We start from the raw sequence: 15,076 nt of genomic DNA on the forward strand, positions 1-15,076 counted from the left end.
AAAATGGTCAAAAAGTTTCCTTAAGTCATCATTTAAGGTATCATCTAGACACTATGCTCTCTACAGATGAATATAATATGTGGGTGGAAGGATAGAAGTGCTTTTAACAAGTTAACCAATGTCATGATGTCACGACTCAAAAGACTCAGCTCCAACAGGAAGTCAGCTTGTATGGGAATCAGCCAGCCCAAAGCCTCAGGTCTGACAACGGTTTGGCGTTAAGCGTCTGATCTGCCATCGCAAGTGTTGCAGAGACGAGCGCACACACACACACTCACCGACTCAACGAGGAGGTGTCCCACGGTCTGCTTGTCGTGCCAGTCGTTGACGCAGCTCATCACCCGCTCCAGGAAGTGCTCGTGGTGGTCCAGGATCTCGGGGATCTGGTAGAACATCTCGTCCACCAGCGAGGGGTCCACCAGGGGAGAGTTCTCCGGCTGCTTTAGGGGCCGCATGTAGCCCTGACACATCACACACACACACACACACACACACACACACACACACACACGGCAGACCAACGGCAGCACAGAACAGTATTAGGACATAGCAGCTGGACACTCTGGAGTGAGAGAGTGCTTGAGGCTATGTTTGTGTTTATGTGTAGGGGAAGACACTATGCCTCCAGCTTTAAACTGATTGAGGCCTTGAGGCCGTATTAGATGGTAGAGAATTACAAGCATGCCAACTCCTAAGAAGTCTGAAGAGATTAGAAACAGGTCGTAACTGTTATGTCTACATGCCAGCTCCACATATGAAACAGGTATGTGTGATAAACAGTATGCTAGAGGATACATGTTTCTGTGTGTTTGTGTTTGTGTGCATGTGTGTGTGTGTGTGTGTGTGTTTGTGTGCATGTGTGCTCGTACTTGTGCAGCTCTGGGCCTTGATGAAAGGAAATGCCTCCCACCCCCCATGGGGCCTTCACTGAGGCACATCAGGCCTAAAGCATCTGCCCTTTCATTTTTCAAAGCGGAGGATATGAACTCTCTCTCTCTCTTCTCTCTCTCCCTCATTCCCTTTCTCTGACACACATTTACATGTTGGGGCGTTCTTTTTCTTTCCTGCTTGTTCCCCCTCTCAGTGCCTTACTCTCTTAAAACACAAATTTCTCCTAAATCCTGCTTCATCTTGGTGTGTGTGTGTGTGTGTGTGTAACAGGAGAAGCGGGACAAGCAGATGAGCTCAGCGCTCCAGGCACAACCACCCTCCTCCCCTCCCACAGGCCACCGCAGCAGCCACAGCACAACACACACACACTCACACAACTACACACACACACACACACAACTACACACACACAACCTTAATCAGTGCCCCAGCACTCATCTTCAGCACTAAACATGAACCACCAGATGTCATGGGGCTCATTTTCAGCATGCTTACTGCTCAAGTCCGTCCCAGCGTAAGAGGAATGCGCTCACCACAAACACAGGAGTCATTTCCCTGTGGGTGAGTGTGGAGACTCGTCAATTTCTTTGAAACAACACTGTTGCTAAGGTCGGACAATCTGGAGCGGCGAATGCAAATGAGTTAATGATGACTGGAGCAGCCATTAACGACGTAGACAGACACGGACATAACCAATCGGCTCACACGACGATGAGCCTCCAGCTTGTGAACAACCAATAGGACTGCTTGCCGAACAAGGTTGCGTTTGGAGGCGGGGGAGGACGGTGCTGTGTTTCACTGCAGTCCCTGCTCACCTTGTAGCCATGGCGACATGGGAGCAGCAACAGCAGCAGCACCAGACACTTTCTGCGCACGCAATCGCTGGCAATGAGTGAGTCAGGGGAGGAGATGAGAGTTGAGACGTATGGGGGGCTCTCGCCTCCTCTCTTCTGCTGGATCACAAGCGTCTAAAAACACCAGTCAGATCCCTTTTCCGCTGCTCCAAATGCATAGGGAATGAGAGGGTCGACATATGCTCACTCGTGAAAACGCACACTCGCGTCACTCACTCACCCACCCCCACACACACATACAAAACACACACACACACACACATGCACACACAGAACAGAGCCATGTTAGAGATTCTGCTGTTATACAACATGCGTTATCAAGGCCTCGCAGACGGGCACTAGGGCCATCCAATCCTAAATGAAAAGGAGATGAAGCCACACACAGCACTCGATGGGGATTGAGAAGTACAGAGGGCCGACCACCAAGGAGTGACCTCCAGTCTTCCAATCTGATTGTGAGTGTTGTGTGTGTGTGTGTGTAGGACAGGGATCAGAGAATCAGTCATAATTTGACTTAATTGTGAAAGGAACCTGTTTCATATATGGAGAGAATGGCGGAACTTCAGTGTCTTTTATTTGAGAACTGTCTCACCTGTATTAGTGTCCTCAGAGACTCCACGTAAGACTGCTCAGTGTCCAATAGGGTGTTCACGACATGTCTTCTCATGTCCTACAGAGGGAGAGGGCAATGTTAGAGCCAGGGCAATTACAATGTTTGCAAAACAAGCATAGAGCTTAAAGTCTTATTATATATCAGTTAAGGAACCAATCACTAAAAGATGAGCATCAGCATTATTAGAACCATACATGCTAATTCATTTATTCAGAGCAAGCAGTGACCTCCCTATATCTCTTTCTCCCTCCCTTGCTTTCTCTCTCTCTCTCTCTTTCTCTCTCTCACTCTCCTACCCACCCACCCACACACAGAGACAGACAGACACACACACAAAGCACGCTGTGATGCAATTTGGCTTGGCCCTAATCAAAATAGGAGTTTCCTGTTTACCGGTTTGTATCTGCACACTGGGCCAAATAACTGTGTCTTTCCTCAAATGATGAGATAAAAGCCTGTACTTTTCTGCTGTGATCCTGTCTTTCTCGCTCTCAAATGTCTTTCCCCCCACACACCCCCCCCCCACACACACACACCAGTGGCGGCTGGTGGTTTTTAAAGTGAGGGAGGAAGGACTGCGCGCTTGGTTGCCATTGGCCCGTTTGTACTGTTGGTGGCATAAGTATGTGAGACTCAAGTTGTTTCAGGGTGATTTGGTGAACTACAGCACAAAATAGCCGGGAGGGATAATTTTGTGAATAAAATTGATAAATTCACCAGTGGCAGCATTGTACTTTGAAAGCTGGTGGGCAGCATGTCTTTGATGGACTAGTCCAGGCCAGAAGGAAAGGATGCAAAGGCAATTAGTCAAATCAGGACTACTCTTGATTTGTAAAACTAAATAAAAGATTCTGGGCCAATCATTGGGCCTATTTTTTCCACTCAATGACTGAAGCTATTGGTTGTAATATGTCTGATTATTTTCAGCTACAATTGTTTTAAGAAGAATGAAGACACAAGACCATAATTGATGCCATTTCAAATGCATCATGCTCTGAATCATTCACTTACATCCTTTTTCTCAAGTATTATTGGCTAGAAAAACGGCGTTCCTGAATTGTACCGTGGTCATCAACATAGCGCAAGATGACAGACAGCTGAGAATGACAGCTAATGTCTGTGGTCTCGTCAATTTGCCAGGAAAAGAAGTGTGCCCTGTTAAGTTCCTTTTCTAGCTCTGTTTCAATCGAATGGTGAATGGCTGCAATTAGATCGTTCTGGATTGTTTTTGACATGCCTGTGAGAAGACGGTGGGGCTTTCCAGATGTTCTGCCAGAACACGGTCATACTTCGCTATCACCTCCGCAAGTTCCCTGTAATTGCCCTTGTTGTCAGAATTTTCCCCTTCGTTATGCCCCCTGAAAGACAACTCTAGCATGCCTAGGTAAGCCGTTGCATCTAACAGACGTTTTACCACCTCCCTATTGCCACGCACTTTAGCGTTGTGCTGTTGAATTTGCAGCCGCACACCCTCATCCACTAACCGCTCTATAGGCATGGTGCCGCCTAGCAATGAAAGGCGGATAGCAGCACCAACGTGGTCTTGACATTTGTCGTGGCGCTTGGTTGCCCTGTCAATATTTTTTATATCAGTAAATCGATGAAAAGACCACGTTGGAGAGTTGACATTCATTAGTAAACAGGGCCAGCAATATAACCGATTGTTGGTAATGCTACCAGTCACCCACGAGTAGCCTACCTAGCAAACCATGTAGCACTCACGACACTGACTCTGCCGTTGCTTTTGGTGATTTCAATCTTTGGAATTGGTCTACCTGTTGCTTTAATGGCCAACTTGTCATTGTAACTCACCCCATGGAATGGTTTCTGTAATAAAACATGAACAATGTCCTCGGTTTCCATAGTTTACTTTATTTGCTAATTTGCTAATGTGTTCTCATTATTAAAATGATCAGATATTCTTGCTTAACTGTGTCTCTTAGACTGAGCAGATTATCTTTCGTAGCCTAGATTTGAGGGGATAACCCCACCCACCATATCCAGGGCCTCTGCTTATTGGTTTATAGCGCAGACGTGACTCCAGCCTATTCGTTAATAGATTTTAGCGCTATCCAGACCCCTAAACTAGTCACACCCTCTCAGAGGAGGATCGTCCTCCTCTCTGCCATTGAAGTCAACGCATTCCACGAGCCGCCAGCGCAGGCAGAGAAATGAATGGGAGTCAATGGAGGGTAGAGGGAGGAAGGTCCTCCGGCAGTAATTTTCGATAGCGATAGGGGGTGCTAATGTCATCTTTACCCAGGGAAACTAACATTACATATACAAAGGTATTAAAGTAGTCCTATTTAAGGGTTTTAATTAATCACAGTAGTCTGGGCAAAGTACACTTTTTATTCTCAAAATGTTAAGGAGGATCTTCCTCCCTCTCCTCAATGGAGAAGCCTCCACTGACACACACACACGATGGGGCCATGAAGCTACACTTAGTGGTTGCATGAAGGACTGCATTATATGCATGGCATGCTGTACATCAGGCAGCTTTCTCAGAGCGAAGGAGGTTTGAGACTGAACGTGGTAAAGAGAGGACAGGGGGTGGACTCCCCTAATATGTCTTCAGCAAGCCACGAGCAGACTCAGTAATTGTACCCAACCGAGCGAATGGCAATCACTCCCTCTGACAACCCAGCCATATACAACACACTTAATTGGGGAAGTCTACGAAGGAAGAGCTGGGCGCACTATACAGTTCTGAGAGGCCTGGGAATCTCCTATTAACCATAATGACATTCTCTGGCATTAAGCTGCTGTTAAGGTCAGAGAGAATGAGGTGAAGCCATCGTGTGGCATTTGTGTGTAAAAATAAAAAAATAGCCAGGGCTCAGTCGGAGGCGCACAGGTCACACGGAGCTCTGCGGTTGGGGACGCACGGAGACTCCAGGGTAGTTTGAGGCGCCTCATTCTCCTTGCTCAGGTTACACACACAGAAACAAACACACACACACATACACACACACACACATATGCACGCGCACACACACACACACCGCCTGAGACCTCTGTTGATACGGATCGTCTGGTGTCATGGAAAGAGAAGACTGTGGCGACTGGAGCTACTCTCTGGGGCTGAGAACAGATTATCCTAAGCAGCACTGACTAGGGGGAAAAAATTCTCCTTATTTTCAAGCAAAGCACCAATGCTATTTCAAACCAAACGGAGAGGACAGACAACGAATAAAGAGAGATAGAAAGAGGGATAGAGACGATATAGAAAAAAAAGATGAAGGGAAGTCACGACAACCCAGCAGAGCAGCGGGAGGTAGAGGAGCCTAAACGACGAGGCGGACGGAGACATGCTGAGAGGCGCCCAGGCCGCTCTCTCTTCTCCCTCACGCCGTCGGCCAGGAGAGAGAGAGAGACGACCAATCTGGTGTCTGTCGTGATTGTTGCCACAGTCAGACGTGCCCTCCTGAACCACTGCTTTACTAGCATAGTGCTGAGCAGATAATAATGATAATTGGTGCGCTGCCACATCTGGCACGTGCCATGCTTCCCTGTTTGAGAGAACCTGTTGACCCCCCCTGCCCCCCGCCCCCAAGACGGTCGGCTTTTTATACCTCCTGACTTCAGTCTGACTTCACACGGCTGAGTCATCCCATTCACATGGCCAAAGCACCCAAATGCTAGCCAGGCCTATAAACAAAAAAGCTGGCAGACTTCATCCAAGAAAAAGGTAATATGTAGTTATTACAAGACAGGGTCATACGGTTTGAATCGATGACACGCAGGTCAGAAACAAAAGATGCCGTGGACAGAAACAAGACAGAAACAGATGGAGTATGTGAGAGAGAGGAAAAGAGAAAGAGAGAAAATGTGTGTGGGGTGGGGGGGGGTGGGGGGGGGGGGGGGGTTAGGGGGTGGATAGGTTTATTGACTGCTATGTGATCTGGGCAACATGAGTTGCACTAAGGCAAACAGGAATAGAACTTTCCAGAACCTGATGTGGACCTGAATAAGGGTAATGATTTACTTAAAATAAACACTGCAGATGAGGCAACATGACTGGCATGTATATCCTGAGGAGACCAGGTTGCAAATGAGACCTAAAAAAAGTAGGGCCACCAGCGAGACAAACAACAATCTTAGAGTTCCTGCTGATTACTGTTCCCTTAGCCTTCTGGTCTGTCTGGCAAACACACACACACACACACACACACACACACACACACACACACACACACACACACACACACACACACACACACACACACACACTTTGGGCAGTGTTTTGCATTCTTTCCTCCCATGCCACCTAACAACCACAAAATTCTGACCTAAAAATAACTGAAGATGACATTAAGACTCCACTTCCAGTGGGATGCCATCCCAGTGGCCTCAGCAGGTGGTGGGCCAGACACCAAAATAAATCTCCTCAGGTAACCCCTCGTCAGCAGCCAAAGGGCCATGCCACGTACCTCACCTGAGTGACAACATGTCTGGGACAGATCACTTGTTTTCATTTCAAACCAACACAATGAGGGCTATCTAACCTGAAGCCAGCGCTACAAAAACAACATGGGATTGACTGCCAGCCTCTTACCTGCGGTTGTGTCTAGAGCATGCACTATGGCATGAAAGGCACATGTGCAGGCATGTGACCCGGCCCCCAGTGTCTATTAGGGGGTCCCTGTTGTGACTGTTCACTCCTTGTGCCCCTGACACAATGGCACGATTATTTTGACACATAATTGTACCGCAATTTAGCCTGCTAGCGTCCCACGGCCCTGGTCCCCACCCACAGCAGCGCGATAGTGTATTAGTGAAAACACTCATTTCACGACAGCATGAAGGAGGTCACATCTAGCTCCTGACAAAACATAAACAAGGCCAGCCATAATTCTTTGTGTTCGCTCTTCCATAACCTAAAAAGGTGCTTTGTGCGCTTTAATTACTCATGCCCATAATGGCCTAGTGTAGTAGGTGGAGTCTTCATTGCAACTACTCCATTACACAGTGGAATATTTCTGATGGCCTTCTGACAAAAGACAGGGTTAAATGACACGACCACCCTTGAGAAAGAAATTGACTTCATGGTGGAAATTACAGATATTTCTACTGTTCGAGAGAACATGGCATAGGCTCATCGAGTGGATAGGCTCCATTTACTAGAAGCTCCCACTACCTGGTTTTACTCAAGTGTGTCAAATGCACAGTCACTACAAAATTACCTCAGGGTGCTGGTCAAATTTGACTGACTACGAAAACACAAATTAGAAAAACAGGAGAATCAATTGGGGGTGTGTGCTTTGCATGGTTGTAAATGACAGATGGGCAACCAACTTCACAGTACGTGAAACCGACTGCTCACGATACTACAAATCAATCCGTCCACACAATCACTACAAAATAAAAGCTGGAGCTGTATGTCGCATCTCCAACGGGACTTGACCGTAGGCTGTGGCGCATATGTCTCCTCGCCCCAACCCTGCTTTGGTTTCTTACAGCTGCCAAAAAACAGAAAACAATTGAAAACACACAAGATCCATCAAAAAAACATTAAGGTCAGCAATAATGAGACTATGAGGTTTTTTTGGAGCTCACTGACGGCAAGAGATGTTCTTCCAGAGGAGTGCAGGCGACCAGAGTATACTCAACGACTCCATCTGTTCATACATGTCACAGTTCCATTCCAGTTCTATCATAGGTCAGGATCTTTCCTAATAACAAACCCTGAGGAACCAGAGAGTTAAAACACTGGCTCAACCTTAAAAAAAATGGCAATTATACAGGTAGACAAAAAAAAGTACTGAAAACGGATCTGAAACACCACCAAGCTGGCCAAGCTACAATACAAAAACAAGATGGAGGAGAGGCTCACCAGAGAAAATGCGAGGGAGGCTTGGCATTGCTAAGATACAGTACCCCATCCTCGCCCCCTTTGTAGCAGAGCAACTTCTACAGCAGGTTCAACAGGACTGACCTCATGGAGGACTGGACCCCAACCAACACCAGGTTCGCCCCTGCACCAATCAGTGTGGTGGAGCAGAAGATCGTTTCCATCCTCTATAAGGTCTAATCGAGGAAAGCTCCTGGACTCGAGGGGCTCAAAGGGCCGTGTACTGAGGGACTGTGGGGGTCAGCTGGGCGGTGTGTGTTGGCACAGCTTTTTCAGCTTTTCAGGAATGCCAGGTTCCGTCCCTGGGGCATTGGAGGAGACGACCATCATCATCGTTACCTAAAAGCCCCATACCAAAGCCGTTTGTAAATGCAATGGGTGAGAGAGTCTGGACCCAGTCCAGTTTGCCCTCCAAACTCAGGATTTTATTCATGAGCTTCATCAGCTTTTCTCCAGCTTTTAATACACACTTCTACACTGCTTCCAAGGACTTCATGTCAACACAACGCTGGTTTTATGGATTAAGAACTTTTTGAAGGACAGACCCCATCATGTCAGAGTGAACAGTTTCAAATCTATCTGAAGGCACCACAGCGCATGTTCTGAGGAGGCTGAAGGGTTTTAATGTCAGACAGGACATCCAAGCAGCAGTACACCAGCCACTCAGCGAATCAGTCCTCACAATTTAACATTGCATCCGGGAACAAACTTCCTGACAAAGAAAAGCAAGGAAAAACTCACAAGAATCATCAAGCCCGCAACCAAAATCACTGTCACAACTCAGGCCCAACTCTGAATCATCAAGCCCGCAACCAAAATCACTGTCACAACTCAGGCCCAACTCTCAGACCTTTACATTTACCGAGTGAATAGAAAAGCCGACTCCATCAGTAAGGATCCCATCAGGCAAATGGCATGGGTGTCCATTTAGGCAACTAATTGTGTTTGAATGTCATTTTTTGTGAATCGTTTATTGCAATTTGGCTTGTTTTGTTTGTGAGTCCATAACCCAACCCATTTTTCTATTATTAATTGATAGACAATACAATTTTTTTATCTGAAATCTTGAAGGGGGCCATAGAGGGAAAGAGACTGGTAGATGGTAAGTGGTAGATAGGATATTAAGTGGTAGACAGCATATTATAGAACTCAGTGGCGGTCCGTCAGGGCCTTCAAGGCCTTCTCTGCTGGCCTAAACATCATCAGAAAATAAATGTAATAAAATAAATTTAATTTTAATATTTTCTTTTCATAAATATGTATTAAATGATTCCCCATAGTCCATTATCTTCATTTCATGCTTCCAGCGTTGTTCATTTATGTTAGAGCTTTCATCCAATCATATTTCCGCTATCATGTGTTGCCACGCTCCTTGAAATCTTCCCAGAGAACAGAAATCTTCCCTGAGGCCTTCAGAATTCACATTGAAGGCCCGTGTACATCTGATTGGCTATCACAACTTGCTGTTTCAGTTCATTTAAGTTGAATGAACTGAAACAGACAGTTGTGACAACCAATCAGATTTCGAGTTGGCGACACTGGGCCTTCTAGAAGGCCCGGAAGAGTTCTTTCCTCGCGTTGAACGTGACACGTAAACGTCCTTTGATTGGATACTGAGGCAGACCGGTGCAGTGCTTCAGTGCTCAGTTTAGCTGGCTAAAACGACGTACATCGGTTTCAATGCTTATTCTTCTAGTTGTTTCAATTGGTAAGACTAAATATAATTACATTAACCAACTCAAATAAATTAGTTTACACAAACTTGATAATTCCAGTTTTTGATACAATTACAACGCCATTTTCAAGACGGAACTTTCAAGAAAAACTGGATATCGTGAGGATGGGAAGTTTAATGAAACTGCTTTGCAGGTGGGACAATGCGATGTTACTTGTTAAACTTGTTAAACCTCACATTGAGTCACATAGGCTACTTTTGGTGGACTTAATAAAACTTTGTAGACTAATCCCTGAAAATCGCCTTTTATTTTTAAGTTGTGACAGTAATATCCAAGCGATCATATAACTTAGAGTTTACTACTCTTAATGTATTGTTAATACGGGTGTATTGATTTGAAATGCTCCGGAAATATTAATAAAGTCTGTTGTAGCCTACTCGACTATGTTAAGGTGATGCAATGCTCACTTATACTGCCTTTCTGTATAAAATATACTGGTTCGAGAGCCATGGCGTCATAATGATGGTATTAGGAGGTGGATTCACTCAGTTTAACATCGTGTAGGACATCGCTGAAGGCCTAGTTGTGAAATGCACGGACCGCCACTGATAGAACTGTGTTCCAAGCAAGACCAGATACAAACACCAGCACGAGTAATTCCACAGTGCAAAAAGCAGCAATTGTAGGATACTTAATTACACAGCATACACTCAACTTGAGTATGCTTTCTGTTTACAGTACACATTACAGTCAATGTATTCAGACTGTATACATGAGAACACTTGGCTAGCTAGTGGCATTCGTGACTGTTGGCCGAAAATGTGGGCAAAGGCTTAGAAGTTAATAGGAGTCAATACACATTTGGATATTTTATTATGAGTCTTACACACTCCAACCTTAGCACATAGCTTCAACATAAGCTCCTTCACCCTTTCCCCTATATCTCACTGAGGTGAGTTCTCTGATGCCCTACCCACCATAAGCCTGACTGTTTCCCTCAGTGTAAAAGCAAACCTGAGGTCCCCCTCACGCATGAAAACATCTCTTTCTCCTAATATGCCTTCAATTCTGGTGGGGCACTGAGGAATGTGGCAGTAAGGTGAAGGCAGGAGAGACGCCTCGGAAGGGGCAACGTGTGCTGAGTAAGAGGAAATGAGAGGCAGCGAATCCTGTTTGGGTGAAAAGGAGATTGTACTGAGAGTAGAATCACAAGCATAAGCAAACACACGTGCCCCTCCCAGCCTTGGGAAGGTTGGGCCTCCGCTAGGTGAGCATCAGAATTGGGTGACCCAAGAGAAACAAAAATGGCATGGGAACTCACAGAGGTGGAGCACATGAACACATGATTAAATAAAGAGATGCATTTAAGTAGCTCAGTTCAACAGCTGGGAGGAACATTAATCACAAATGAAGCAAGGAAAGCCAAATATGCAGGTCAGCAACTGCTCTTTATTCTCTCAAGGACTTAGGGAACAGAGGGACTCAAAGCCTCTACCTTCAAAAGAATCCCCCTTCATGGGGAGTTGTACAGTATTAATGAGAGTGTGGGATGTCAAGATATCCACAATGTGACTGAACAGTACAAGTACAGTAATAGACTGTTTTTCTATTCTATTTTTTGGAGAATAACTAAAAAACAGCCGCGTCTTGGAGTTTGTCTTTTAACTCTAATGTGCAGTAGTTTGCTTGTTCATCCCTACAACACCAGACAAAAACATACTTCTGGCTTTGTTCTGTTGCCAACTATTCTTGGCAGCAGTTTAGAAATCTACAATCGATTAGTCATCCCTTACTACTGGCTGACCAGTGAGAACCATCTCTAGCCCTTGCCCTACGTAGCCAAACGGGGGTGGGGCTGATAATGTGAATGAAACAAGGCTCTTTGCAAACCTCTGAGTCTTGTTCTCACAATATAGACCGTAGAACTCTTATTGGATTATGCGCTCTTATTCTGAGGAAGGTCCCTTACTGCATCACTCACAACCTAGAATGTTCCGCAAGGAATGAAGTCTCGATGTTTCATCTTGGTCACGGGAACACTAAGGTAACCAAGTTAGCACCAGGGACAATGGCAGATTGTGTTCCCCTCATTCCTATTTTCCCTAAGCAGTCAATGTGGAACACATGAGTCTGTGAGTGGAGTTGCTGTGCCTTAGTTTGCTTTTACTGTGTTGTGTGTTATTTGAGCTAATGCGCAATTCATGAAAGTTAACGTTGATTCAACTCAGGCTGGGCAGATGGGCTGGACAGCCCCCATGTCTCAACCCACCCTAAAGTCACCTATAACTGCAATGCTGGTGCAGCTCTGATAGACGGAACTGGCTCTGCATTCACTGCCCTCATGCCCATGAAACCCAACACTCCTGCAGTGCCCAGTCGCCAGCTCTCTCCTCTCCCACCCCTGAGCATCATTATGACACAGTGCTGGCTGCTGGGACTCAGGCTCCAGCCTCAAGACTAATGAGTGAGAGGGACAGGTCGGCCAGGCAGAAGTCTGGCTCCTCTTGCGCTCCCCTGGTTGTTGTTGGCTCTGGGGCCTGAGCCATGCAGTGTACGAGGGGTGGTGGGGGGGGCTCGGATCTGGTTTCCCCTCTGTGGAGCAGCTGTCTGGTGAAGGCCCGCAGGACACGAGGCCGTTTAGTGAAGTTGCCAAGCTGTCTGTCTAGCCCCCGCACACAGCCCCCTTATGCCATGGAGGCTTTATTAATGCCATGCGCTGGATGGAGCAGGTGGAATTTTGGATGGGAACGGGAACCGCATCACAAATCCTTGAAAACCTGCTCAAGCTTCTTCCTATCAGATTTAAGCCTTGGAGATTGTTTTAAGAATTTAAAAATCCACCTCATGGATTAAAACTGTAATCACAGAAAACTGCCGAAAGGACACTTGATCTTCAACAATAATTTGCTTCATAATACAGTAAAAACTACCGAACAGATGGATCTGAAAGGGAGAAACAATTCAACAAAAGAACAAAAATCAGAGCACAGAAAATGGTAGAACATTAAATGTCATTGACTGCCTGCTGTGGTGCCTTGGGGACCTTGGAAACCAGAGAAAAGGTGATCTGGGAATGTGGGAAGCTAGTTGCCTAGCACCTGGGTCCGACATCACACCCCTCCCCTCTCCTCTCCTCTCCTCTCCACTCGTGGTGATGACTGCGTGGTCTTAGCTGCAGCCACAACTCCTGCCTCAGCATGGATGCTAGCCCTCCATCTCCAAGCCCTTGTCCTTACATCCTCTCCCCTGTCCAGGCCCCATCCTCCAGCCCAGGCCACAGCATCGGACTCAACAGTCTCTGGGTGCTCAACAGTGCTCAACCAGCAGCCTCACGAGCAGCCGAGGCAGCCGCCATGACGCTGCCGCCCTGCAGTTCCTTTCATCAGCATTATATAAATTTGATGATGCCATAGGCTGAGACAAAGGCACACAGAGTGGGAGTGTGCATGTGTGTGTGCATGTGACCAGTGTGTGTGTGACGTGCATGCGTGTGTGTTTGTGTAGGGCTTCGTGTTTGGACAATAGACACAAGCAGCATATGCGCTTGCATGTGCGGTCTGTAAAAAATCTAATTTACTGATCGATACCAGTCACTTGTCGCCGGCCCCAAAGCCAACGAGCCAGCAGGATCAATTAGGCTGGCAGAGCCAGTGATGTGGGGGTGGAGGGTAATGCCCCCATGGACAAGATGAAACAGAGACAGGATGATCCCTCATCAAATCCCCATCACACATAATCTGGCATCCCTGTTTTCTCATCCCACATTCCTTGGTGTGCCTGGATTTCCCCGAGGTCAGACCAATTCCCAGGAGACCAAAGCAAACACTAAAAATCCCCACAGCATTCCATATGCACATCATGGGACAAGGAGAATTCTCCAGGCATGCAGGATCGACCTGAGGCATCTAGTCACCTACTGTATGAGCACTGTAACCAAGAGTCAACCGCGGGGCAACTGTCCTAGAGCATCTCATCGGCCAGGGCCATGACTAGGCTTTGGGTTCGGGCAATACAAAACTACCATTTCTATATGAGTAATATCACTGCATACGTTTTAAACCAATGGATTACAGTGGCTATATTAACCGGAAAACCAAACACAGGTTACTTCTTGGCACTGATGCAAGACAAATCTGAGGAAAGCAACAAGGTTTAATATTCCTTTCAATCTAAAAAGAGCCATGTATTCCTAACACTCTGCAAGAGCAGAACACAACACAACAGGCCATCACAGCCTAATGGCATTTCACCCACTTAAGTGCCCTGTTCCAACAGCAGTCACACGACTTTGGCTAAACTACTATTTTTGGGTCCAAGGGAATAGAAAAGATGCAGGAAAGAGGCAGAGAATCTGACCGATACAAATCCAGAAGCTGGAAGAAAAATAAAACGTGTATACAGATTATCTGTAACATGTAAACGCTTACCTACAGGAGAAACAGACGAATCATTACTACTTCACAAAGCACTCAAACCTCACAGAAGGAAATGTCTGTTGCATATGGTTAGGGGGAGGTGGTATTAGGGATTTAACAACGACAACAAACATACGGGTCAGATTGTTTCAAGCTCTTTTCATGGTATTAATACCCTCGTTAACACAGTGGGAATAAATGTGTCCCTCCCCCACAGGCCCCCTCAGATTCATCAAGCCCTACCTCTCAACACAGACAGGTAAATCCCCTCCAGAGATTATGTGTCTGTGCGTTCAGATTACATAGACAAAGTGTGTGTGTGTGTGTGTGTGTGTATGAGCAGAGACAGAAGAGACAGCAGAGACATATAATCCAGGCTACTCCGTATCTCCTAATAGACACCTTCACACATGTACACAGCCAACATGAATGGAGAAACAACAGCTAGGGCCATGCCTCCAAAAGAATGTCAGAAGCAAAACCTCGCCATACACAAAAACCAAGTCAATCAGCCCAACACAACCCCCAACAGTGACTGACCACTCAAACAGATGGTCAAATGATTAATGGATAAAACTTCAGCATACAAAATGAGTGAGCCGGGGTAGTTATGCAATCTCTGAATATGATGGATATTACACGCGGTATCACTCTGATGAAGGGAGTAGTTATGACAAAGACACATAAAAGAAAAGAAAACATAAACTGCAGCAGGACTGGGGAAGGTAAAGGGTGGGGATGAGAATAAAATATCAAAGTGTGCGTCTGTCTTC

At 46.2% G+C, this 15,076-nt stretch overlaps 1 protein-coding gene across 1 annotated transcript in view; it reads right to left on the reverse strand.

The window, feature by feature from the left end:
* Positions 1–15,076, reverse strand: part of arhgef17 (Rho guanine nucleotide exchange factor (GEF) 17) — a 76,342-nt gene that overhangs the window by 15,508 nt on the left and 45,758 nt on the right. The window contains exons 2-3 of the mRNA XM_080844760.1: positions 2,338–2,415; positions 279–461 (exon numbers count right to left, since the gene is read on the reverse strand). Coding sequence (XP_080700886.1) covers positions 279–461; positions 2,338–2,415 — 261 coding nt within the window. The remainder of the gene's footprint in view (positions 1–278; positions 462–2,337; positions 2,416–15,076) is intronic.

Source organism: Sprattus sprattus (assembly GCF_963457725.1).
Source record: "Sprattus sprattus genome assembly, chromosome: 9".
Lineage (NCBI taxonomy): Eukaryota > Metazoa > Chordata > Actinopteri > Clupeiformes > Clupeidae > Sprattus > Sprattus sprattus.